This window comes from Rutilus rutilus (assembly GCF_951802725.1).
Source record: "Rutilus rutilus genome assembly, chromosome: 5".
NCBI classification, from domain to species: Eukaryota; Metazoa; Chordata; class Actinopteri; order Cypriniformes; family Leuciscidae; genus Rutilus; species Rutilus rutilus.
Window position 1 is genome coordinate 28660048 of NC_140213.1, and position 25606 is coordinate 28685653.

At 38.3% G+C, this 25606-nt stretch overlaps 1 protein-coding gene across 2 annotated transcripts in view; it reads right to left on the bottom strand.

Annotated features, from left to right (window-relative positions):
* The window catches only part of pak1 (p21 protein (Cdc42/Rac)-activated kinase 1), a 54827-nt gene extending 32361 nt beyond the window's left edge, over nucleotides 1–22466 (bottom strand). Inside the window, exon 1 of one of the 2 annotated variants that reach the window (XM_084409866.1) lies at nucleotides 22284–22466. Coding sequence is in view for 1 of the 2 variants with exons in the window: in XM_084409865.1 (XP_084265991.1) it covers nucleotides 22014–22034 (21 nt within the window). In the remaining variant the exon portion in view is untranslated. Of the gene's footprint in view, nucleotides 1–22013 lie in introns of both variants that reach the window. The other variant, XM_084409865.1, reaches the window with a different exon arrangement.
* Nucleotides 22467–25606: the final 3140 nt, after the last annotated feature.

Sequence of the window (25606 nt, forward strand, 5' to 3'; positions counted from 1 at the left end):
CCTTGCGCTCAACTTTTTGCTCAAAGCCAACTAAAACTCTCTGTTTTCTCTCTAAGGGCCCGTCAAAGTACTGTAATCTCATGACATCATGTGCAAAACATTCCCTGACCCACCCTTGGATTCCTTTGGAATCAAAACTAGATTTTTTTTTTATATAGAAATGCAAGAGGTGAATGCACACAGAAACATCACATGATGCTAATCGTATAATGCTAAAATATTTTCGGTGGTTGCCAGGATATATATATATATATATATATATATATATATATATACACACAGTACTGTGCAAAAGTCTTAGGCATGTTAATATCCAGTGAGATTTCTGTATGCACAAGGAATCTGACAACAGCCAGGATGAGCTGATCTTAACATGCCTAAGACTTTTGCACAGTACTGTATATCTATCCAACAGGTGGATATCTGAAAGTCTGATCACACCTCTCCTCACACTTATGAGCAAAAGTAATAGTAATATTTGCCTTTACAAACACCTCTAATAATTATATTTTTACTCAATTCTATAAATATTTAAATCTAAAAAATAAATTAAAAATGATAAAAATAAAAATAAATCAATATTTAAGAAAATAAAAATAAATAATTATTTTAGAAAATAAATCAATAAGATAACAAAAACATGCATGTAGAACAAACTCTCTCTCCTCGTCTATGAACTTTCTGGTGTGTTTGGGAGCTTGGGAGAGATTTTAGGAGTGAAATGAGAACAATGCATAGCCTGTGGAAGAATAGATCTTTTCTATTATTCATCAAACCACCCCCACCAACCTCACTCACCTCTGCTGCTATAACAGAAGCCTCATAGGTATCAGGTATATAGTGCTGAAACCAGAGAAAGAGACCAAAGAAAGAGAAAGAAAGACTAATTGTTTTGTGTCCAACTATGGTGCATGTTTGAGGGGAGCGATTTACAATGATTTTTCATAGATTAAAATATAAATGGGCAAATATTCGTATTTTATACTGGAGCATAAGTGTTGGAGATTTTCAGTGACTCTTTCTGCAGGAAACACTGACATGCCAGTATGTGGCGACAAATGACCGTCTTAATGAGCGAGTCACTGATTTATTCATTCAACTGATTCGTTCAAAAACACTGATGAATTAAACTCAGGAACAAAAACATGTGGCTTTCTTCATGAGTTAGTTGAATTATTCACTAAAAATATTTGCTCAAAAATATGGATTCATCTTAAAAAAATAAAAAAAATAAAAAAATAAAAATAAAAAACACACACACAGTTCCAGCTGTATGTTGCTCAGAGATGCACGAGGTTATTGGACCCTTTTCAAAACTGTAATGAAGTAGTTCCACAACAATTAACATCACATTAAATATACATTTTGTGTGTGTGTGTGTGTGTGTGTGTGTGTGTATAATATATAATTTTTTTTTTTTTTTACAGTTTCTTAAAACAGCTTAACAGGAGAGCATTTAAAATGTCCTTTAAAAATGTGTGTGTGTGTGTGTGTGTGTGTGTGTGTGTGTGTGTGTGTGAGTGAGAGAAGAGTTCAGATGCAAAAGCCTTTTTCTTCTAGAATGATAATTTTTATCAAGCTTGTATATTTAAGTTCAGTAATTACACTTAAATGACAATTAATAGGTAATTTTCATTGCCTAATTTATATATATATATATATATATATATATATATATATATACACACACACTGAACAAAATTATAAATGGAACACTTTTGGTTTTGCCCCCATTTTTCATGAGCTAAGACTTTTTCTATGTACACAAAAGGCCTATTTCTCTCAAATATTGTTCACAAATCTGTCTAAATCTGTGTTAGTGAGCACTTCTCCTTTGCCGAGATAATCCATCCACCTCACAGGTGTGGCATATCAAGATGCTGATTAGACAGCATGATTATTGCACAGGTGTGCCTTAGGCTGGCCACAATAAAAGGCCACTCTAAAATGTGCAGTTTTATCACACAGCACAATGCCACATATGTCGCAAGTTTTGAGGGAGCGTGCAATTGGCCTGTTGCCCGACCATAAGCTGTCTCCAAAGTCGTTTCAGAGAATTTGGCAGTACATCCAACAGGCCTCACAACCGCAGACCACGTGTAACCACACCAGCCCAGGACCTCCACATCCAGCATCTTCACCTCCAAGATCGTCTGAGACCAGCCACCTGGACAGCTTCTGCAACAATCGGTTTGCATAACCAAATAATTTCTGCACAAACTGTCAGAAAACGTCTCAGGGAAGCTCATCTGCATGCTCATCGTCCTCATCAGGGTCTCAACCTGATTGTAGTTCGTCGTCGTAACCGACTTGAGTGGGCAAATGCTCACATTCGATGGTGTCTGGCACTTTGGAGAGGTGTTCTTTTCACAGGTGAATCCCGGTTTTCACTGTACAGCGCAGATGGCAGACAGCGTGTATGGTTTGCGGTTTGCTGATATCAACGTTGTGGATCGATTGGCCCATGGTGGCGGTGGGGTTATGGTATGGGCAGACGTATGTTATGGACAACGAACACAGGTGCATTTTACTGATGGAAATTTGAATGCACAGAGATAACGTGATGAGATCCTGAGGCCCATTGTTGTAAAATTAATCCACGACCACCACCTCATGTTGCAGCATGATAATGCACGACCCCATGTTGCAAGGATCTGTACACAATTCCTGGAAGCTGAAAACATCCCAGTTCTTGCATGGCCAGCATAGTCACCGGACATGTCACCTATTGAGCATGTTTGGGATGCTCTGGATCGGCGTATACGACAGCGTGTTCCAGGTCCTGCCAATATCCAGCAACTTCGCACAGCCATTGAAGAGGAGTGGACCAACATTCCACAAGCCACAATCAACAACCTGATCAACTCTATGCGAAGGAGATGTGATGCACTGCATGAGGCAAATGGTGGTCACACTAGATACTGACTGCCTTTTATTGTGGCAAGCCTAAGGCACACCTGTGCAATAATCATGCTGTCTAATCAGCATCTTGATATGCCACACCTGTGAGGTGGATGGATTATCTTGGCAAAGGAGAAGTGCTCACTAACACAGATTTAGACAGATTTGTGAACAATATCAGCTCATGAAAAATGGGGGCAAAAACAAAAGTGTTGCGTTTATAATTGTGTTATACACACATACACACAAATAACATTGCTATATATTATTATTATTACATTATTATTATATTGATGTATATTGTATATATATTGTATGCAATAGAAATAAAGCTATGTCAAGGAAAACAGGTTAGAAAATGTGTTGGGTTTCCAGCAGGATGTTTTTTATTTTATTAAATGGATCACTTGATTGGTGTGAAATGTTGTGACATTCTAAGACAACTGCTGATAAACTGGTTATTTCACATTACTCTGGATTTTAGATCAAAATTAGCTACACAACAAAACAGAAACCACTTTTATTACATGCCTGCAACAAGCCAAGAGTATAACCGGTGTATTGACTTCTAGGATGAAGTATGGCTTGAACTCTGGTTCGGACCGAGCGATCGAACCAAGTGTAAAAACAGCCTCTGAGGTCTGCAGATGAACTATTTTACAGCACTCTTGAGCAGAGATCAAGGGGAAAAGCAGATAAAGTGCTCCAGACAGGCTATCCCACAATGCACTGGGCAGGCTCCATCACTTTTAAGTGGATAAGCATGAGGGTACGAGTATCGTGCAGAATGCAGGGAATGCTGGGTGATTGATGGCCGTCTGAGTGAATAATGATGAATGTGTACAGCGAGGGCACAGTGTCTGCTCTGGCACGGAGAAACAGATTTCCCAGCAATCGTAGTTTGAGAACAGCACGTCAGTCCCAAAACATCTCCAGCCCCAGATACACACCTGTTTGGCAGCTAAACCTAACATGCACTTGCATTTGATTTGGTAAAATAAGGGAACTTGTTCAATAATAACAGCAATAAAGCAGAACACTCAACCGTTTACCTGCTTAAAGACCATCAATAATGAACATTTGAGCCAAACTATAATTTCAGAACAGAGCAGAGAACCCAGGGTGTGATCTTACATTCTGAAAGAAAGAGAGAGAAAGAAAAGAAAGAAAGAAAGTTGAAGGAAAACTCCTTTGGGAGTTACTGATATGGGTCAGACAAGCCAATGGCCCGTTGCATGAAACTAGCTGAACAAACTTTGAGTTTCGAATTAGGTTTAGAGATGACAAAACAATACAAATCCATCCTGATTTAGATCAGGTTCAGCGGGCTCACAACGCTCTTTATAACCATTCTCTGTCAACCCAGGGTTTGATGAACTCTAGAGCACACTTTCAGTCGATTCACTTCTATGATGAAGATTAAGAGATAATGAAAATATTGTGAATTTAAATGCACTGAAAGGCATGACGCTGCAGCGAAAGTTTGAGAAGGCAGCTGAAAGAAAATGTCTGACTATATCAATGCAAGTGAATCAACTGAATTTAAATAATAATAATTTATATTGGTTCACAAAGAGCTCAAAAGAGAACATGTAAGCTTGATCATTTTAAAAGCTTTTATATATATAATAAAACTTGTATATGTATATATTTATATAAATGCAGTTAATCTATTATTAATTATTATTATGATTATGATTATGTATAAAATGATTAATATTATTACTAATCATCGGTTTATAGAATAATTATATGAATATATTGTACTAATTATAATTCATATAATATAAATATAATACATAATTAGTAAGTAATACTATTACTTACAAGTTAGTAATACTCATTACTTTGATAGATAAATAAATTATATATATATATATATATATATATATATATATATATATATATATATATATATATATATATATATATATACACACTCACCTAAAGGATTATTAGGAACACATGTTCAATTTCTCATTAATGCAATTATCTAATCACCCAATCACATGGCAGTTGCTTCAATGCATTTAGGGGTGTGGTCCTGGTCAAGACAATCTCCTGAACTCCAAACTGAATGTCAGAATGGGAAAGAAAGGTGATTTAAGCAATTTTGAGCGTGGCATGGTTGTTGGGGCCAGACGGGCCGGTCTGAGTATTTCACAATCTGCTCAGTTACTGGGATTTTCACGCACAACCATTTCTAGGGTTTACAAAGAATGGTGTGAAAAGGGAAAAACATCCAGTATGCGGCAGTCCTGTGGGCGAAAATGCCTTGTTGATGCTAGAGGTCAGAGGAGAATGGGCCGACTTATTCAAGCTGATAGAAGAGCAACTTTGACTGAAATAACCACTCGTTACAACCGAGGTATGCAGCAAAGCATTTGTGAAGCCACAACACGCACAACCTTGAGGCGGATGGGCTACAACAGCAGAAGACCCCACCGGGTACCACTCATCTCCACTACAAATAGGAAAAAGAGGCTACAATTTGCACGAGCTCACCAAAATTGGACAGTTGAAGACTGGAAAAATGTTGCCTGGTCTGATGAGTCTCGATTTCTGTTGAGACATTCAGATGGTAGAGTCAGAATTTGGCGTAAACAGAATGAGAACATGGATCCATCATGCCTTGTTACCACTGTGCAGGCTGGTGGTGGTGGTGTAATGGTGTGGGGGATGTTTTCTTGGCACACTTTAGGCCCCTTAGTGCCAATTGGGCATCGTTTAAATGCCACGGCCTACCTGAGCATTGTTTCTGACCATGTCCATCCCTTTATGACCACCATGTACCCATCCTCTGATGGCTACTTCCAGCAGGATAATGCACCATGTCACAAAGCTCGAATCATTTCAAATTGGTTTCTTGAACATGACAATGAGTTCACTGTACTAAAATGGCCCCCACAGTCACCAGATCTCAACCCAATAGAGCATCTTTGGGATGTGGTGGAACGGGAGCTTCGTGCCCTGAATGTGCATCCCACAAATCTCCATCAACTGCAAGATGCTATCCTATCAATATGGGCCAACATTTCTAAAGAATGCTTTCAGCACCTTGTTGAATCAATGCCACGTAGAATTAAGGCAGTTCTGAAGGCGAAAGGGGGTCAAACACAGTATTAGTATGGTGTTCCTAATAATCCTTTAGGTGAGTGTGTATATATATATCTATATATATATCTAAATCTATATATATATATATATCTATCTATATATATATATATCTATATATATATATATATATATATATATATATATATAAATTATTCAACCCCCATTCAACCCTTGTATAGTATATCTAATATATGGTATGGTATATATACTAATTATTAATTAGTATTAATAATACTAATATGGCAATAGTAGGCTATTATGGCCATATTATTGCCAATAATACCAAAGCATATTATTGCTTTGATAAACTAAAATAATTAAGTTATTTTCAGTATATATTTATTTATTAATAAATAAATAACAAAATCACAATGGTTATACCATATGCTTATATTGCTTTTATAAATAAATACTTTAAATAACAAATAACCACAAACAAATAAATCACAACTGTTATACCATATAGTGTTCAGTGTTTTTCTTTTTTTTTGCATAATTTTTTAGTGCGGTCAAATCGAACAATCGTGATTAATCATATATATATATATATATATATATATATATATATATATATATATATATATATATATATATATACACAGTGAGGAAAATAAGTATTTGAACACCCTGCTATTTTGCAATTTCTCCCACTTGGAAATCATGGAGGGGTCTGAAATTGTCATTTTAGGTGCATGTCCACTGTGAGAGACATAATCAAAAAAAAAAAAATCCAGAAATCACAATATATGATTTTTTAACTATTTATTTGTATGATACAGCTGAAAATAAGTATTTGAACACCTGTCTATCAGCTAGAATTCTGACCCTCAAAGACCTGTTAGTCTGCCTTTAAAATGTCCACCTCCACTCCATTTATTATCCTAAATTAGATGCACCTGTTTGAGGTCGTTAGCTGCATAAAGACACCTGTCCACCCCATACAATCAGTAAGAATCCAACTACTAACATGGCCAAGACCAAAGAGCTGTCCAAAGACACTAGAGACAAAATTGTACACCTCCACAAGGCTGGAAAGTGCTACGGGGAAATTGCCAAGAAGCTTGGTGAAAAAAGGTCCACTGTTGGAGCAATCATTAGAAAATGGAAGAAGCTAAACATGACTGTCAATCTCCCTCGGACTGGGGCTCCATGCAAGATCTCACCTCGTGGGGTCTCAATGATCCTAAGAAAGGTGAGAAATCAGCCCAGAACTACACAGGAGGAGCTGGTCAATGACCTGAAAAGAGCTGGGACCACCATTTCCAAGGTTACTGTTGGTAATACACTAAGACGTCATGGTTTGAAATCATGCATGGCACGGAAGGTTCCCCTGCTTAAACCAGCACATGTCAAGGCCCGTCTTAAGTTTGCCATATTTACAAATAACCCTAATCAATTAATAACTCACTACTGATTACTCCATTCCCAAGTATAACTTTATTTTTCCTCCACTTGTGGATGTCACTAGAAGTTTCCAAAAGCAAGTTTGGTCAGATTTAGCATATTTCATAAAGTAAGGTAAAAAGCTGTACTTTGGTGACAAAATTGTCCACAGTAAGAAATCAGCAAAATCTGACAATATTTGCTATCCCACCCCTCACACACACTGAAATGAGGAGAATCCGTGACGCAGCTGTCTCCATCCACCAGCTGTCCAGCTCCTCCCTCATGAAGCCCAATACTCAGAGGTGCCCATCGCCATGACAACGCGCTGAATAATGCACGCCTGCACGGCATGCTGGGAGTGAAGCGCTCCAGCGGAGCACACACATACTTCTCTGTCTTCTGCCTTTGAGTTCACTTTTCAAAGGGGCTCTATTTCACACATTTCTAGCAGTTTACTCTTTCCTTGAAGTCCACTTATGCAGAAGTTTCTTTTACCAAAAAAAAAAAGTTTCATTAACACACTTTCTCCAATCCATGAGTATCTTTTTGTTTCCCAGTAAAAAAATGAAAAAAAAAAAAAATGAAAAAAAAATAAATAAAAATAATAATAATAATAATATCTGCAAAATACACTTATATTTAAGATACAATCCCAGTTTTGTTTCTCAGGAAGTATATATTTTTATTTGAAAACAAGACAACGTGACATTGAGTATATTATACATCAAAGATGAGCATGAATTACAGTAACAGGCTCTTGTTTCCTGCTCAATCATCTGATAGCCTATGTTTCTTATGAAATTAATTTGAGGTGCAGAGGTTTAAATAAACAAGGAAGTCGTCCTGATCAATTCTAGCTATTCATTCACTCACGCTTTATAATTGCAGCTTTAAGAAGCATCTTAAGTCTAATCACGAGATCTGACAAATCCTCAGTCCCGGTTTGTTTTACGCGCAACACAGCTTCATCTGTCATTCTACTTAAGCAGACGCTCCAAAGTGCTACAGTCCTGAAACAGGCATCTTTAAACATCTTTAAATACCCTCCAAACAAACGTTTTGAGGCCCTCAGTCCTTGTTTAATATATCTCTTAGGTCATCTAATGTGTTTTTTGCAGAATATGCAGAGTAATTAATAATTAAATCAAATAAGTAATAAAAATACTAAATACTTGAAATTAAATAATAAAAAATTAAGTTTCCCTTCCCAACCATCAACTGATTGCAATTTTGCAAAGGAAGAGTCTTGAAATTATTCATTTTAAAATAATCGTCATTGCATTAATTTAAGCTACAAGTCGTAATTTCTTTCCACCTGAACTGTGATGAACATTAAAGCTTTTTAAATTGCCCATTTAAAAAAGTATCATGGTTTCTAAAGAAATATTAAACGGCAAATCAGCATATTAGAAAGATTTCTGAAGGATCATGTGACACTGAAGACTGGAGTAATGATGCTGAAAATCATCATTATCGTGATTTCTGTGATGATCATTATCATTATCCCATTTATTTTGTAATTTATAGTGTAATTATGCCACAACTTAATATGCCAAACCAGTTCATGGGATTTTAAAACATTCTGGTGCTCATATCCCAGTAATATGATGCTTTATGATGTCACTTAATCAACATTAGGTCAAAGTACACCTATATGCCTGTGAGCCTAAACATTTAATACATGCTTACTTATGCATTTTGGAATAAAATAATAAACATATTTAATCTAAACATGATGTTAACTTGTGAAAATCAACCAAACTTCAAGAAACTGTGTGGGCCCATTCTGAATGCTGAATGTTCCTCAAAGAATTGTGCATGTGGACTCAGTTCTTAGTCACATCAGAGCACATAGAGTGGGTGGAGTTTGTTTTATGGTTTATATTGTGGGGGTGTGAAAATGAAGTTCATATTTAAAGGATTCTGCTGGAATATGAGTGATGACAGAATACAGTCACCTCTAAAATAAGAAACAAGAAGTTTTGGACTAATAAGGTCATACTGTGAATTAGAACTTAACACAGAGACAGTTTAGAGGAACTAGAGACGTTTATGAACTTCCTGTCTCAGTCAACCGTTGCTTGAGAGGTCAAGAGTGAATCAGACTCATGAGACTCTCATCCAGGTATTTATTTCCATTCCAAACAATGACTGATACACAAAGCAGCTCTGTGATGATGACATTATGCGATGTGAAACAGGTGTAAAAGCGTGAGTCACTAGGTCATTCTTGCTATCTACCCACACAGGCCGTTACCATCTAAGGCAGCATCCTAACAAGACCTCTGATTGATTTGACACACTATATAGTAAGCATGAGAATTTGGCTAAAATAAGCTATAGCTTTTAAAGTCACCATAAAATAAAAAATGACAAATCTTATTTTTTTATGGAATATTGCATTATAGAGCAGCACGATTCTAGCCTGGCAAGCCAGACCTACATCAAGATGTTGGGTCTGGCAACTCACCATAGACACGCTCAATCCGAGGGGCGGGATAAACGGCTGTCTTTCAAATTCACTCTGCACGCAATAGGACAGCGCTTCAACCAACCAGAGCGTTTTCCCAACAGCGGAGCTAATTGATAGATTCAACTTTTGCCATATCTGGCCGGCAAAACTACGAACACATCTTCCTTTTTTTAAGAATGACTTAAGTGCCGTTCTATGCTCTTTTCTCAAAGAAAAACTTAACTCCAAGTCCTCCAGAGTCACGGACAAAGCCGATTCGAAAGATGTTCGCCAGCGGCAGCCATTCTTTGTTTTCAAGTGGCAGGTAACCGTCGCAACTCTGTCGTCATTATGTTAAGCCCGCCCCGCCTACTCTATACACGACGTGATTGGCCTGACCCAATTTAGGTTTTTGTAGCTCGAAAGTCAATGGAGAGTTGCTAGACTGCCCTGGCTGCAAAATACATTTTGCTGCCGCTAGGGTGCGTCTAGATTTCTAGGCTAGCACGATTCTGGATAAATTGAGAATCACGATTCTGAACAACTAAAAGTATGTAATATACTAGAGGATCTGACTAAATGTTAATTGCTACAGTCTATATAAAATGTTTAAAGGTACAATATGCAATAATTTTTTGCCGCTAGAGGGCGCTACATTCCAAACAACAACAACGGCGTAGCTTGATGACGATGTGAAGGAGCGTGGAATGATGGGAACTGTCGTTTTAAACTCCACCGTGGATGTAAATCAGTCAGACGGGAATCGAAAAATCATGTTCATGGATGAGGTTAAGTTTTATTTTTATAATGACATGCTTTTTGTGGCGAGGGGGGCGGTTCAGCGTCCCGCAAGTAGGTCAAGTGCAAATGACGCACACCTGTGTCTTATTGCAGTGATCGGCGTGGAGAGACCGCTTATAAGCCTCGCGCTGGAATGAGAGAGAATTGGACGCAGAGAAAGAAAGAGAGGTGGATCCGAGCTCTCATTTTTGAACTGTTTTGTGCCGTCGCGGTTGCCACGGGGAATGCGCGTTGTGTGCGACTTTTGTTTTATTTTAATAAAGTACGAGTCCCAGTCACGCCGACCCCTGTCTTCTTCCTTCCTGACTCTTGAACCTCATCACACTTTTATTTCATTAAAATGAATTAACCGCAAGAAAAGTAAGGTTTAATACTAAATTGGTTATTAATATATGTTACTGTATGTCGAATTCATTGTTGTGATAACGCGGCGCAGTTTTACGTGTTCTAAACAATTGTTGTAAAAGTACATTCGAACATACCCACATAATTTGCCAAAATACTGATTAATCTTTATGTATAACACATGCTATATTTATTTACATGGCCATAAACACCAGACGTGATAAACAATGTCAATAAACTAAACACAAATCTAAAGCAATAATACTTCCCTTACATAAACATAACTATTACCGAATGCTACATTTGGAAAATATAAAATTAAGCATGCTTTGTTGACAGAACCAGCTGCAATCGGTAAAGAATAATTGTGTTCCATAACAACTGCACAAAACAAGCTAACGTTTGTTGCTTGATAGACGCTACAACTACAACTTCCGCATTTGTCAAGGACTCCACGCAGTACGAGCGGAAACCGAGGGTAACGCGGATATGACGCAATTGACTGGCGACTCCCAGCTCCCCCCTGCTCTAACGCCCCGTTTCCTTGGTTAAAATCGCAATTTTCTCACGATTTAAAAATAGTTGGAAACATTTGGGATATTGTAAGTAATCAACTTAACAAAATATATAACACTGGCCTTGAGATTATGGGATATTTTAATGCAAAATTCGTACATATTGTACCTTTAATTAACTTGAAAGAATGAATGATTCAATGATTCACTAATAAATACTTCACTTGTTTCATTACTGGATGAATCAGTGTTTTTGAACGAATCTCTTGAATGAATGATTCAATGAAAAATAATTTTTTAAACAGTCACTTGTCGCCACCTACTGGTGTAACGATATATTTGATACAATCGTTATTTGAAGCGTCAAGTTGCTTTCAAAAAGTGATTTGCTCCGTTTTGATCGCTTCCGTAGACATCAGTGTTTATATCGTAGCTATAAACTTCTATCCCAGTACTTATGTGATAATATGAGTATTTGTTACACAGATATAACGATACTGTGTGTTTGAAAAGACTGTCTGTGAAGCGGTTTCATACATGATCTGCTCTCTCTGACTCAAAATCAGCGCCAATGTTTCGCTGTGATTTTGTCAACAGACACAGGCGAATCGTTGTCATTTTGGAATATGATCGCGTTGGGTGTTTGTTTGTTTGTTTTTTAACGTTATGCCAGCTTCTGTGGCTTTTCATGGCCAGAAAATTTATGGTAAAACTATATCAGGTTTTTCGTATGTGTGTTTGAATCAAGATCGTGATTTTTTTTTAAAGATTAATAGTGCAGCTCTAGTAAATGTGCATGGGAATTTGGCTAAAACAAGTATCAAGTATAATCTGCCTATAGACACCATGAACATAAAAATGTAAATTCCTATTTTTTATGGAATATTGCAGTATTTATTATAAATGATTATAATATCATAATATCAAGTGCATATTATTATTTTTATTTTTAAATTCATGTGCCTTCATAATCTTTAAACAAAATAACTTCCCCTACCTTTTGCAGCCACATCTCTCTCTTCTCTGATGATGTGTTTACTGGCGTGAGGGCGGGACAACCTGTCACTCACATGACATCCACCAATAGCAAACCACAAATAACAACCAGTTTTATGTAAGGGATAATGTACATCCACCCAGTTGTTATCGCAGAATAAACCTTGACAAGGTTATCAGAACCCCGACAAGAAGCAGAGATTACTTGCTTATTATTACATGGCTACTTGCCACATAAGTAAATAATTGACATGAAATATTGATCAAAATATTTTATTAGCTCTCTAAATGCAAAGCTTCCGAGAAGAAAGCAGTTGCTAGCAAGCGGCAGGTTCAAATTAGACGAACATTTAAGGGATACGGTACAGTCATACCACTTATTACACTGCATTTCACCACATAAATAATTATGGGGATAAGAGATATTGATTTGAGATGAAATCATTCCTGTTTGTTATGTTATAATCCATTACAGAGTGCAAAACAATCGTCGCAAAATGGCAGCAGCTGCGTTTGTGTGAAACAAGAGATCGAGTCCGCGTTACCGAATGACATAATTAAATAACTGTACACAAAATGTTGATTTGACTTTTAATTTTTTATAATAAAATGTAATTGTATAGCTCACCAACTGCAAAACTTTCACAAGGAAAAAACGTTCCTAGGAAGCGTAAAGCGCTGCTGATCAGTTTTTACTAGGGGTGTAACGATTAGTTTTAACAACGATTCGATTTGTATCGCGATTCGTGGTTGTCGATACGATTCAAGGACGATATTGGTTCATTCAGAACGATACGATCCGAATCGATTCAGTGACTTTTTAGCCAAAAATTCTTGTAAGGGAATCAGATATCAATTAATTATGGATATAAACAAACAAGTAAACAACAATTAATGTCAAATGCATTCAGATTTTATTTGAATAAAGTAGGACTGAATGATTATGACAAAAATTATAATTGTCGATTATTCCCTTGAAATTGTAATTGCGATTATTAATTACGATTATCACAACATTGAATGATGTTTTGAATAGTTTGGCCATGGGACCCACATTTCCCCATGGTCATCAAGCCGCGACCCACCTTTTTAGGAATTATATAGGCCGCCTATTATAATACATTTGTTTACACAAAAATTGTTGACACACAAGTTCTGTCCCCCTTTACTTAACATACACATTTTTTTTAAGAATATGACAAATACTGATAAACAGTAGGCACTGCGAGGTTAAGCTATTAAATAGTAGTCCCAAACTAGTTTTTGTTAATACAATCTTGGTATGAGCCACCACAGTCATATAAAAATATACAAAATAACCAGTAAGTGGCATTTTGTTATGGAAACAAACAACAATTAGGCTACCATGGTGATACACAATACTTAGAAGAACTGGTAAAGAAACATGGAAACTGCTCCTGATAAATAGCAACACACATGACGTACTACCAATAATGTAATTTATTGGTATTTTAGTTTTACTTTTATTTCTTAACTTACTAATTTACGACGTTGCATTCTCGTATGTCTTTTGCACTTTAGTGAAGTGATACAGCACGCTCCGCCGCATTTGCGTGTGCAATTGAAGAGTGCGCGCTACTGCAGTATAGCGGCTGAGAGACAGGAAAGTCAGTTTTTCTGTGGTGAGAGACTTTGCGCTGCTTGTTGTCTTTGCGCTGTTGCTGGCGCGTTACGCATGGCGACGACGTCACAGATAGGCGACGACGTCACAGATAGGCAGACTGAATCGAGTAACGTTTAACGCCTTTCAGGGTTTCCCATACATTCATTAATTTGTGGCGGCCCGCCACATATCAACGCTGACCGCCACGGATTGATTCAGATTTTTTAACTATTTAATATGGGTAAAATTGTATTTTATTCGCGCTGCTTGCTCCCCCTCTCTCTCACAAACTGACAATGGAGGCACGACTAGCCCCTCCTTCTCTTACCGCACGATCTGAATCAAAACATGAACATGTAGAGGGCGGATTGTTGCTGGTGCTTAATGCTTATTCCCCCAGCGAAGATTCCAGAATCAATCCGGAGTTGAATGGTTAGTATAATAAACACTGTTGCTCAACATAACTCTGAGAAGTTGTCTAGATGTTAAGCGCGGTCGCGTTTCATTACAGATTCGCGCAAAACTTTTGCGAATTTTTTTTTTTCTAAATATCAATTAACGTTACAACTATTGCGAAATGACGGCGTTTCCATTAACCGATGTTATGCGACTAAAACGTAATTTGTTCCTCTCGCGATCAGTCATTCCAAAAATCATTGCAACGGACGTTGGTAGGTTCATATCACAGCCACCAGACTAGACATTATATTATTATTATCTCCAGGTTCAGGTTGGTGTGTGTTGGTTTTTGTCCACCTCAATCTCCAGGTGTGCGTGTGTGTGTGTGTCTGAGTCTGTGTGTGTCCACCTCCAGGTCCAGTTTGGTGTGTGTGTGTGAGCCTGTGTGTGTCTGAGTCTGTGTTTCGGTCTGAGTGTGTGTGAATGTGTGTCTGTGTTTGAATCTGTGTGTGTGAGTCTTTTTGAATGTGTGAGAGTGTGTGAGCCTGTGTTTGAGTGTGTGAGCCTGTGTTTGAGTGTGTCAGTAAGTTTGTGAGTTTGTGTGTGTGTGTGTGTGTGTGTGTGTGTGTGTGTGTGTGTGTGTCCAGTTCCAGGTTTGTGTGTGAGCAAAATTTGCAACAAAAAGTCTGTGGAGCAGTCATAGCATAGAAATGTAGCAATGGCAAAGTCTTTAAGTTATCTGACACTAAGTGTTGGCAATGGGAATGTGTACTTGTCAATAAAAATATATGATATATATATATAAACATTATATATATATATATATATATATATATATATATATATATTTAACTTAATCACCCCCCCCCCACCCCCGCCCCGCCCCGCCCCGCCCCGGTCCCCGGTCCCCAAACACCACACCACCGCAAATAGAATCTAATTCTGTGGGAAACACATTAAAAGTGCTAAGAAAAAACATCCATATAAAGTCTGACGTGCTTAAATCCAATGCGTTATTTCCTAGTATCGATACAATCGATTCATTACCTTTTAAAACAATGTTAGATTGATATATGTCGTCCGGAAGACCAACTTGCCGAGCACAGATCGATGAAGTTGGATCGTAGGAATATAAATCGATACATCGATGTAGTTGATGAATCGTTACACACCTAGTTTTTACCAGTTGTTATTGGGAATAATGCCGCGTTCCAGGCAACCTTTAACCCGTGTTTTTCCAACTCGTAACTGGGAGTACATCGATCTAGTACGAGTTCACGGGTGGGAAGTCACGGGTTTGACTGCCATTCCAGTGCACTTTCACGGGTATAAGGTTGGAAAAACACGGGTTACAGGTTGCCTGGAACGATGTACTCCCAGTTCCGAGTTGGAAAAACACGAGTTACAGGTTGCCTGGAACGCGGCATAACATGCCAGTGCGGTGCCATGCCATCCAATTTGGCAGATCCCATGAGATCAACATGAGAAGCATTAACAAATACAGATACAACACAAAAGAGGATGAAAGTGGAATAACATATGCACATTTCTTTTTAACAAAGTAAAGCTCATGACATGAATGCAGCATGTTATACAGTAACTATTTATATATCAACAATATAAAAAAAATAAGATTTTTGTAAAACACACTGTCATATAAGGGCGTGGGATGAATGCCAGAGTGTTGCTAGCGTTGCTATCCAGTTCCTAAGGTTTTTTAAGTAGTTTCTAGCACGTTGCTATGGAGTTGCTAAGGTGTCCCAAAGGGTTTCTAGCATGTCACTATGCAGTTGCTAAGATGTTTTAAGCACTGTTAGGGTGTTCTGTGTGGTTTCTTACTGTCCTGAGCAAGACAATTCAAAACCAATGTGCCATACAGTACAAGCTGAGCGGGAAAAAGGGTGAGGAAGAGTTGGGAGTCGGGTTAAATAAAGGGGATTAGAAGAGGAGAAGCGGACAGAGATGCCGTGGCTCATTTCTTCTGAACTCATTTGGGGGACATGTGCGGAGATGATAACGTACAGTGACAGGCATTACATAACAATAAAAAAGGCAGGGGAAAATGGGCCACAGGAACGCAAATTCAAAACCTGCATGCATGCTACAAACTCACAACCTTCAAAAGGTACGCAGGGACTGTATTCGCATAAGTAAATTAGGTTATAAAATTCTGAATGCGGCATCCAGCTCTTGTTATACACCTCCTGAGCAAAGTCCATCTTAATATGAATACACAAACTACATAATGGGTGTGCAGTACTGTTTCACTGCACCAAGTTGGCATTGTTTGTCTTTAAATGTGGGTGGAACGAGACATTATTTCAGCTTAGTTTCATAATCAGAATACAATGAACTATTTAAAAAGATCAAGGGAAATCTTTCTACTGATTATATGACACTTTTAAGCAGTCACATGAAAATCACAATGGCAAACAGGCATCTGACCAGTGACACTAAAGGACCGAGCCCACTACTGACTCCTACACTCTTCCTGTGCAATGCTTCTTTTTTTTATGGACGTGACCTTAAGATTAAACCCTTTTTATTTCCCTTCTCTGCAACGGTACAGAGTAGCTGCACTGTCCGCCGCTGTAACTGGCTAACACAATCTGCATTCTTGCTTTTGTTAGTAACAGAATAGATAAAAAATTATATTCCCACATGCTTCTACTTCCATCAGTAGAACCTCCTTATTTTTACTCTAACTTGTTTCTTCCATTGTTTTTCTACAAACAAATTAAAAAAGATCACATGTAAGCTCAGAAAGATTCTTTTTGAAAAGAAATGAATTATTTTATTCAGCAAGAACACAAGAACAGCAAGAACTCTACAGCCTTGCTTCATTTCGTATATGCGGAACCATGAATATGCAAATTTGCCCCGCCTCCACTCACTTCGACCAGCTCAGAGATCCACTTGGCCAACTTACTGAGGTAAACGCTGCACAATGGTATCACTCACTACAACGTCGGACACATAACGGTAATAAATATATTTAGTATTTTGCTTGACTGTGTTATCAACAGCTAATAATGTGCTGCTAATGTTACACAAACCATGTTCCCGTTCGCCATCTCAAATACCCCTTTTCCACCAAAAAAAGAACTGGTTCGGAACTGGTGCTGGTTCAAAGTTGGTTCAACTTGCGAACCTTCTCAGAACTAGAGAGCCCAGCGAACAACGTCATTACATCACTGTGTACGTTGCCATAGGCTACGTCTTAGCTTGCCTAGAAACGCTTGCGCCAAATTCAAGCATAACAATTACAATGGCGGACTACATCATCTTTCTGCAAATGTTTCTCCTGGCTTTGCGATCCTATATTGGGGTCAGAAGAAGACTTTTAGAACACATTTGTGCTGCTCGTCTGGATTACTATAGATGGAGGTTACGTTCGAGAAGAAGTTCGACAATAACCCCGCCCCCAGTCCCCGACGTAAGCATGACATGGTAAAAGAACGGTTCTAGTCCAGCAAAGAGTTGGTGCCGCTTTGGAACCAATTTTCCTGGCCGAGAACCGGTTCTTTGGCTGCGGAAACACAAAGAACTGGTTCGCGAGTAGGCACCGGCTCCGAACCGGCACCAGCACTGCCTTGGTGGAAAAGGGGTAACAGTCAGGCGTCTGCGTTCTAACAATCATCAGAAACGCTTTGAACAACTCACAAGATTCGCATTTAGGAGATATAAGTGTTCAAAGTTTACGCCCAATATGGATCAACAATTTAGATGACATCACTCTGCACTTTAGCTTCTCATCAGATTTTCTGTCCAATCAAATGCTCTCTAGAATCTAAAGAATCCCACCCACTACATTATAAAGACTCAGCTGAGACTGAAATTGGTCACTTGTTTATACAATTACTATTTTCTATATGGTGAATGGCATACAGTGCATTGTATAGGGGATAGGGAACGACAGTGTAAATATGCTTTACATTGGGGCGAATGAAGTCTGGTTTCACGATAGCACAGGGCGGAGTCATCATATCCGCGAGACGGCACAGACCACAAAACGAATCAGATCCATTTAAATTCTACACAGAATCCTACATTTTAAAGCGATTTGGAGGAGATTAGGAGGAGAAACGTTTAGACAGACTTGGCGTTAGAAACAGCACTGACAAGTAGAAGAGATAACACCGATTCTATGCACCAACATAAATTTGGCTTTTTTAAACTACACAACCTCAGCACGATTACATTCATTGTTTTGCTTTAGTAACAGTTTCATATTAAATCTAAAAGGGGAATCTATTAGACTATGGCTGTCATAAGCTGTCAAATGCGGCTTTACTGAGCTCAAAAGCTCTGGCCAAATTGTTATCAAACGCTATTGGCTATTTTAAAAAGGGGAGGAGCTGCTCAATATGTCACGTGCTATCTTCCAGTTTAAGTGGAAATAACATCATCACATTGAATAATGCTGCAGTGGGCCTTTAAAATATACTCAAAAAGAAAATAGTTACTTAATAGTTAAATAAAATAGTTACTTTAAATTGTTGTATTTCACAATATTACAGTTTTTACTTCAATTTGAACAAATACATGCAGCCTTGGTAAGCATAAGGGTACGTTTACTTGACAATGATGTACTAAAAACGGAAAAGTTCTTCCTTTGCTTTTTTTGTATACTACAGACTACAACATTGTCAAATCGATTACCGTTCAAAGATTTGCAAAAAGGACAAAAAACGCTGTATTATGCTGCCAGGCCTGTAGTTGGCGATATCACTTTGTAAAGAATCACCACGTGCCTATAGACTAAACACGTAATACACATGCGCATGACGCCACCGTTTTCACAAATTCACTTTTTTTTTGTTTAGATCAAAACAATAATGGTATTGTTTTCAAAATTTGCATTTTCAGGCCCCCAAAACACTGTTGTCGTGTAATTGAACAGACAAAGCAAATTACAATTTTTCCGTTTTAAGTTTAAAACGGTGTCGTGTAAACGGCTCCATAAAGACTTTTCAAAAACATTCAAATACCGTAGCGACCCCAAACTTTTGAAAGATAGTGTACATCCTAAATAATAAAAAGGGGTTTTAAAAACATTCATAGCAACTTGAAGGTATTAGCTTTCGATTTTCACAACCATCCATAATAGGGCAATTCCGCGCAAAACTGTCACATCCATAACGCCAACTAAATACCATGGCATTGTGTTGGCGTTATGGATGTGACAGTTTTGCGTGGAATTGCCCAATACCCTAGCATAATGGTGACGAATTTTGCACTGGTAAGCGGCATTTACATTTTCTGCTGAAGTCTACAATATAAAATCAAGTTTGTTTTCGCACGTGGTGTAGAAATTACATACTGCACTTTAAAATAGAGAAACTTTCTGTGCGTACGTGCATAGATTCTGATTTGGTATATAAATCTCATAGTTATATCCAAATTGCACACATTTTATCCACAACACCACAAGTGTGTTATTTGACCTTAGTTGCTGTGAAACATGCGAAAAATTTCCACATCATCCTTCCACCATAAAAAGCAAGTTTCCCAGAAAGATGCGCTTAATGCGCACTAAAAACCAAAGACAGAAAATACACATTTACTGATTATAGAAATCTCTTGCTTATCATTTGTTTTTTAACTAACTGTAAAATGCTTTTGCAAATCTGGTCAGATCAAAAAGTACAGTCAGACACACTCACATAACAATGAGTATGAAGTCACTGCAGTGCTTCTAGGCCAAATAGGCCTACACATCTGTGAGGGGGTGGTTGGGATGTTTTTTGCCCCATGTTTTGGGATGATAAACAGGGTGTTACTGAAACCATATGGTGACGTGTGGCCCAAGGGTGTGCTTACTTCTGAATCAGCGACCCCCACTTCACACTGACAGCTCCCCAACCCCAATAAATGAATAGGTTTGATACTATCTACAGATCTGCAGACGGACGCTGGTACTTCATGCATGCGCTTTCAAGCAATCAGAGTCCCACACGCAAAAATGCTTACATCACACCTAGACAAAATTAGACTGGATGAGCATTTCAACTCACTCAAAACAACACAATGATGCCATCTCACTGCTAAAAATACTCAATAAACGATGACGACAACGTTATGAGAATGAAAACCCTGTGCTCCACAAACTAGAGGCGATACTGCAAAAGCCAATTGGTTGGTTCACATTTTGGTTCAGAAGTAAAACATTGGAATGATGAATTTGTGCTGTTTGCCACTTCCTCGTTCCCTTTAAAGCACATGTATAGGAGAGCTTCTACAGGCCTTTTACAGATATCAGAACTTGGTGTAATATCCCGGAAGAAACACGCGCTTGACTTAACTGGTAAAATACATGATACATGACCCCATTCAGTCCAAAGTGAGCTGAACCATTGCTCTTATCTCACACATATACTATTATGTCAAACAGATCCACCAACTATACTGAAACACCACTGCAATAAAACCACACAAATAACCCTAAAGCTTTCGATCTGAATTTATGCTTTTAAATAAACACACTTGTAAAAGCTTCAGCATATTAAGAACCTGTATACATATATTATTTTTATCCAATGACAAAGGAAGCCAAACTCACTAACCCAATGTAGTTCGATCACTGACAAGGTTCATGGCTTTTTAAAAATCCTGAGGGAATGCTAATGGTATTTAAATCATAATTTGGAAACGATCCAAGGGATCCAATAAGAATCCAACACCCACTGGTGAACCTGAGATTCCCAATTTTGGTTCATCCAGTAGAGCTGAACCTTTCAGATTCTTGGATCTTACCAAAATCTTTATAGAATCTTACCAAAATCTTTATAGAATCTTTTCCAAAATATAACATACATTCCATCAGCAATCTTGGAGTATTTTTGGATGATGGACTTCTCATTAGTCCAGTCTCTGAACACAGTCATGAGCTGCTTACACGCCCAACAGTGTAAACAGTGCATGAGCATATTCAGACTGTTGGACAACTAGGCCCTTATTTTTACATATATATTTATGCATTTAGCAGACGTTTTAAAAAACGACTTACAATACAGAAACATAAGAAATTCATCAAAGAGCCAACAATATAGCCTAGTGTTTTACATAAAATGCGACCCATAAATGAGAACACACATTGACAATAATGATTTTAACAATTTAATTGTGTAATATTTATATTTACTATTCATTATTATTATGTACATATTGAAATTGTTTTTATTATTACATATTGTATTATATGTAAAAAAAACACACAAATTACACATTGATATACATTACACAGACATTATTAATAACACTATTTAGTCATATTAAATATATAATGTTGATACATTTATATATTAATAGAAATATGAATTTATGTATTACTGTTTTATTTAACGTTTATACTGTAATTGTTTATAAAATAATATGTTGAGAAATATAAATATCACACAAATATTGTTATAATTATTATTATTATCCAACATGCATATATTTGGATGTTGTTAGATTGAATGTAAGGCAAGCATACCTTCTGCTGCTGGAGGCACATGTAACTAAAGCAGAGATCAGACGGTGTTATTTGATCTCAAACCACATAAACGAGGAGAAGAATCACTATAATCCAAGCAATTCCTGCTGATAAAGCCACATCCTTGTGCTGTCTGAAATGAATAAGCAGCGCTTTCTCTGTCTGTTCTCCACAGACACGCGCCCCACGCCAGCCAGCGCGTCTCCGCGTCACGCAAGATCCCGGTGAACGCGACTCGCGTGACAGCAGTAAAGAGCAGGCTTCACTCACCTCTGTCCAAAGACGCGAATGTGATTTTCCCCGAGCAGACTCTCCCTCGCTCTGTCACGCATTCAGTGTCTCCCCGCGCTCATTTGCTCCAGTCTTCCACTGTCTGTCTTTAATGTCTGTCTCACTGCTGTAGAGACACACACAAACCTGCTGCGTGAAGCGCCGCCCACGCGCGATCCCAGTGGTCATCAGTTCCCCACGCAGCGCTGCGCTCACGAGACGCGTCACCTGCACCAGTGGAGGAGGAACATGCAATATTAAACACACCACATGTGTGCTGAGGAGGATGAGCTGATCTCATGAGACAAACGCGAGATATTTGGATAAGAAATAGAAAAGATGTGGCCTATAGATAGATAGATAGATAGATAGATAGATAGCATTATGGGATGTCTAAATGTGGTATGCACTAGTTTAGACAAAGTATTAATGTAAAGCTAGGATATGAGTTCATTCTGGCTTGTACACGTAGAAAACTAGAAAAATAATTTGTTGTTGGCTTTGCATTTATCTGATAAAATTACTAGGTTCATCTCCAATGATGTCATGCGAAACCCCATTATTAAGTATTTCAGCGCCCTCTGCAGGTAATTAACAGTTAACAGGCTACTAGTCAAAACAAGGTGAACTCAATGCACCTATATGTTTAATAAATAGGTTTTTATTATTATTATGGATAATGTATGCAATATCATACAAATAAACTCATCAAAAATCAACTATTAGATTTATTAGCTATTATAATCAAAGTAGGCTACCTAATACCATAATAATAATGCTTCATGAAAACTGTTGGTTGGTTTAGTTCTTCATATGTCTGTATTTGTGTATTTAACTGGTTTAATTTCAGTATTTTTAAGGCATAAATAACAAACAAAACCCATATAGCTAAAGTCAATTAGACCTTTTCAGTTTTGCCCCTGATCATCAGGTCTCATAGACTCAAAAACATGTTCCAATATGACTTACTCTCATTTATAGAGCATCACTTTGGAGAGCCATGTTCATTTATATTATTAGTCACACATTAGCTTGGGATTTTCAAAAATCTATTTAAATCTAATAAAATCTAATAAAGAATGTTGCCTGATTATATATATATTTTTATATTATATTTTAACATTTTATTTGACATTATTATACATTATATTATATTATATTTTATACAACAGTTCTTTCACAGACTGGCATTGCATTTTCAAAAATACTATTGTTATTGTATCACTAAATGTAATTTTAAGAGTTTTTTTGTGTAGTTATTTAGACCTCAAATATGTGACTAATATAAAATCATAGTGCCTATTTTACAATCTGTTTGACTGAATTGTTTGCTTGTGTTTATTTCCTATTGTCTTTTATAATGGCTATTGTTGTTAATTTAAATATTGTTGTTCAATTATATTATATATTATATTATATAAATAATACGCCGTATTTGGTATTGAGAAAGGGTCGTATTTTGGACTTCAGTGAGTTACATTATTACGCCATTAGATGGCGGCAAAGACTGTCTTTATAAGTGAGTCAGAACAAGGAAGTTGTTTAAATGGGAAGGACAAAGGGTGCTTCTCAATTCTTATTTGTATACTCTTATTTGTATACTCAAGATATACTCAATTCTTATTGTATATCTGTGTATTTTGCGCGCTGTCGCGGAAGCGTCAGCGGAAGCGTTCAGCTCTCGTGTTCAGCCTCCTCGTGTGAAGACCGACTCGGGTAAAGACCATCGACTCTACCTGCGCGACTCCACCGAGCAGGGACACCAGAAAGGCACTTAAAATTCGCCTTTTCCCTTTCCACTTCTTATCTTATCTTTCTCCCGAATCAGCATGTGTTTTCAACACATTCCTGTTATCGTTCGACAACGCCCTTTCATCACGCGCACAAGGCAGCGCGATACTGCTAATCTGCGTCCCATTCTCTCATCCTCACACACTCCTCTCTCTCTTTCCGTGGGTCTATGGAATTGTCAGTCAGCAGTCAACAAAGCTGACTTCATTCCAGCCTTTGCATCTCATTCTACTCTCAGTATCCTGGGCTTGACTGAGACCTGGATTCGTCCTGAAGACTCAGCAACCCCCGCTGCTCTCTCTAGCAATTTCTCCTTTTCTCACTCCCCTCGCCAGTCTGGGAGGGGTGGCGGGACAGGGCTTCTCGTTTCCAACAATTGGAAATACTCAGCGCTCTCTTCTCTATGCAACAACAATTCATTTGAATATCATGCTATCACACTTACAACTCCCAGTAAGATCCATATTGTAGTAATTTATCGCCCCCCAGGTCAGCTGGGTAACTTCGTAGAGGAGCTGGATGTGCTGCTGTCCTCTTTCCCTGAGGACGGCACCCCACTTCTAGTCTTCGGTGACTTCAACATTCATCTCGAAAAACCACATGCAACAGACTTCACCTCTCTCCTAGCCTCCTTCGATCTCAAACGACACATCACCACAGGTACTCACAAATCAGGCAACCAACTGGACCTGGTTTACACACGCAACTGCATCACAGACAACATTTTGGTGAGGCCTCTCCATGTTTCAGATCATTTCCTCATCACCTTCAGTCTACAACTCGCTACCCCTGCGCCACCAACCCCACCACCAGTCACCCTCAGGCGAAACCTACGCTCACTTTCCCCCTCCCATCTCTCCTCTGCCGTGTCTTCTTCTCTTCCCCCACCCTCACAATTCTCATCTCTGGATTCCACAGCCAATACCCCTCTGTCCTCCTTTTCGCCGCTAACAGAGGAAGAAGTATCTACACTTCTCCTCTCCAGTCACCCTACCACCTGCCCTCTAGACCCCATCCCCTCACACCTTCTACAAGCCATCTCTCCCACACTTCTACCAGCACTCACACACATCATCAACTCATCCCTCCATACTGGCACCTTCCCTACAGCATTCAAGCAGGCTCGGGTCACTCCACTGCTTAAAAAACCAACGCTAAACACATCTTTTGTAGAGAATTACAGACCCATCTCTCTCCTACCATTCATTGCAAAAACACTTGAAAGAGCTGTTTTCAACCAAGTAACATCCTTCTTGTCTCTAAACAACCAGCTAGATGTCAACCAATCTGGCTTCAAGAAAGGGCATTCAACTGAGACTGCATTACTGTCGGTCACAGAAGCCCTACGGATTGCAAAAGCTGCTTCCAAATCTTCACTCCTCATTCTCCTTGATCTGTCTGCTGCCTTCGACACCGTGAACCATCAGATCCTTATGTCCAGCCTCTCATCACTGGGCATCACAGGAACTTCACTCGACTGGTTTGAATCCTATCTCACAGGTAGGTCCTTCAAAGTCGCATGGAGAGGCGAG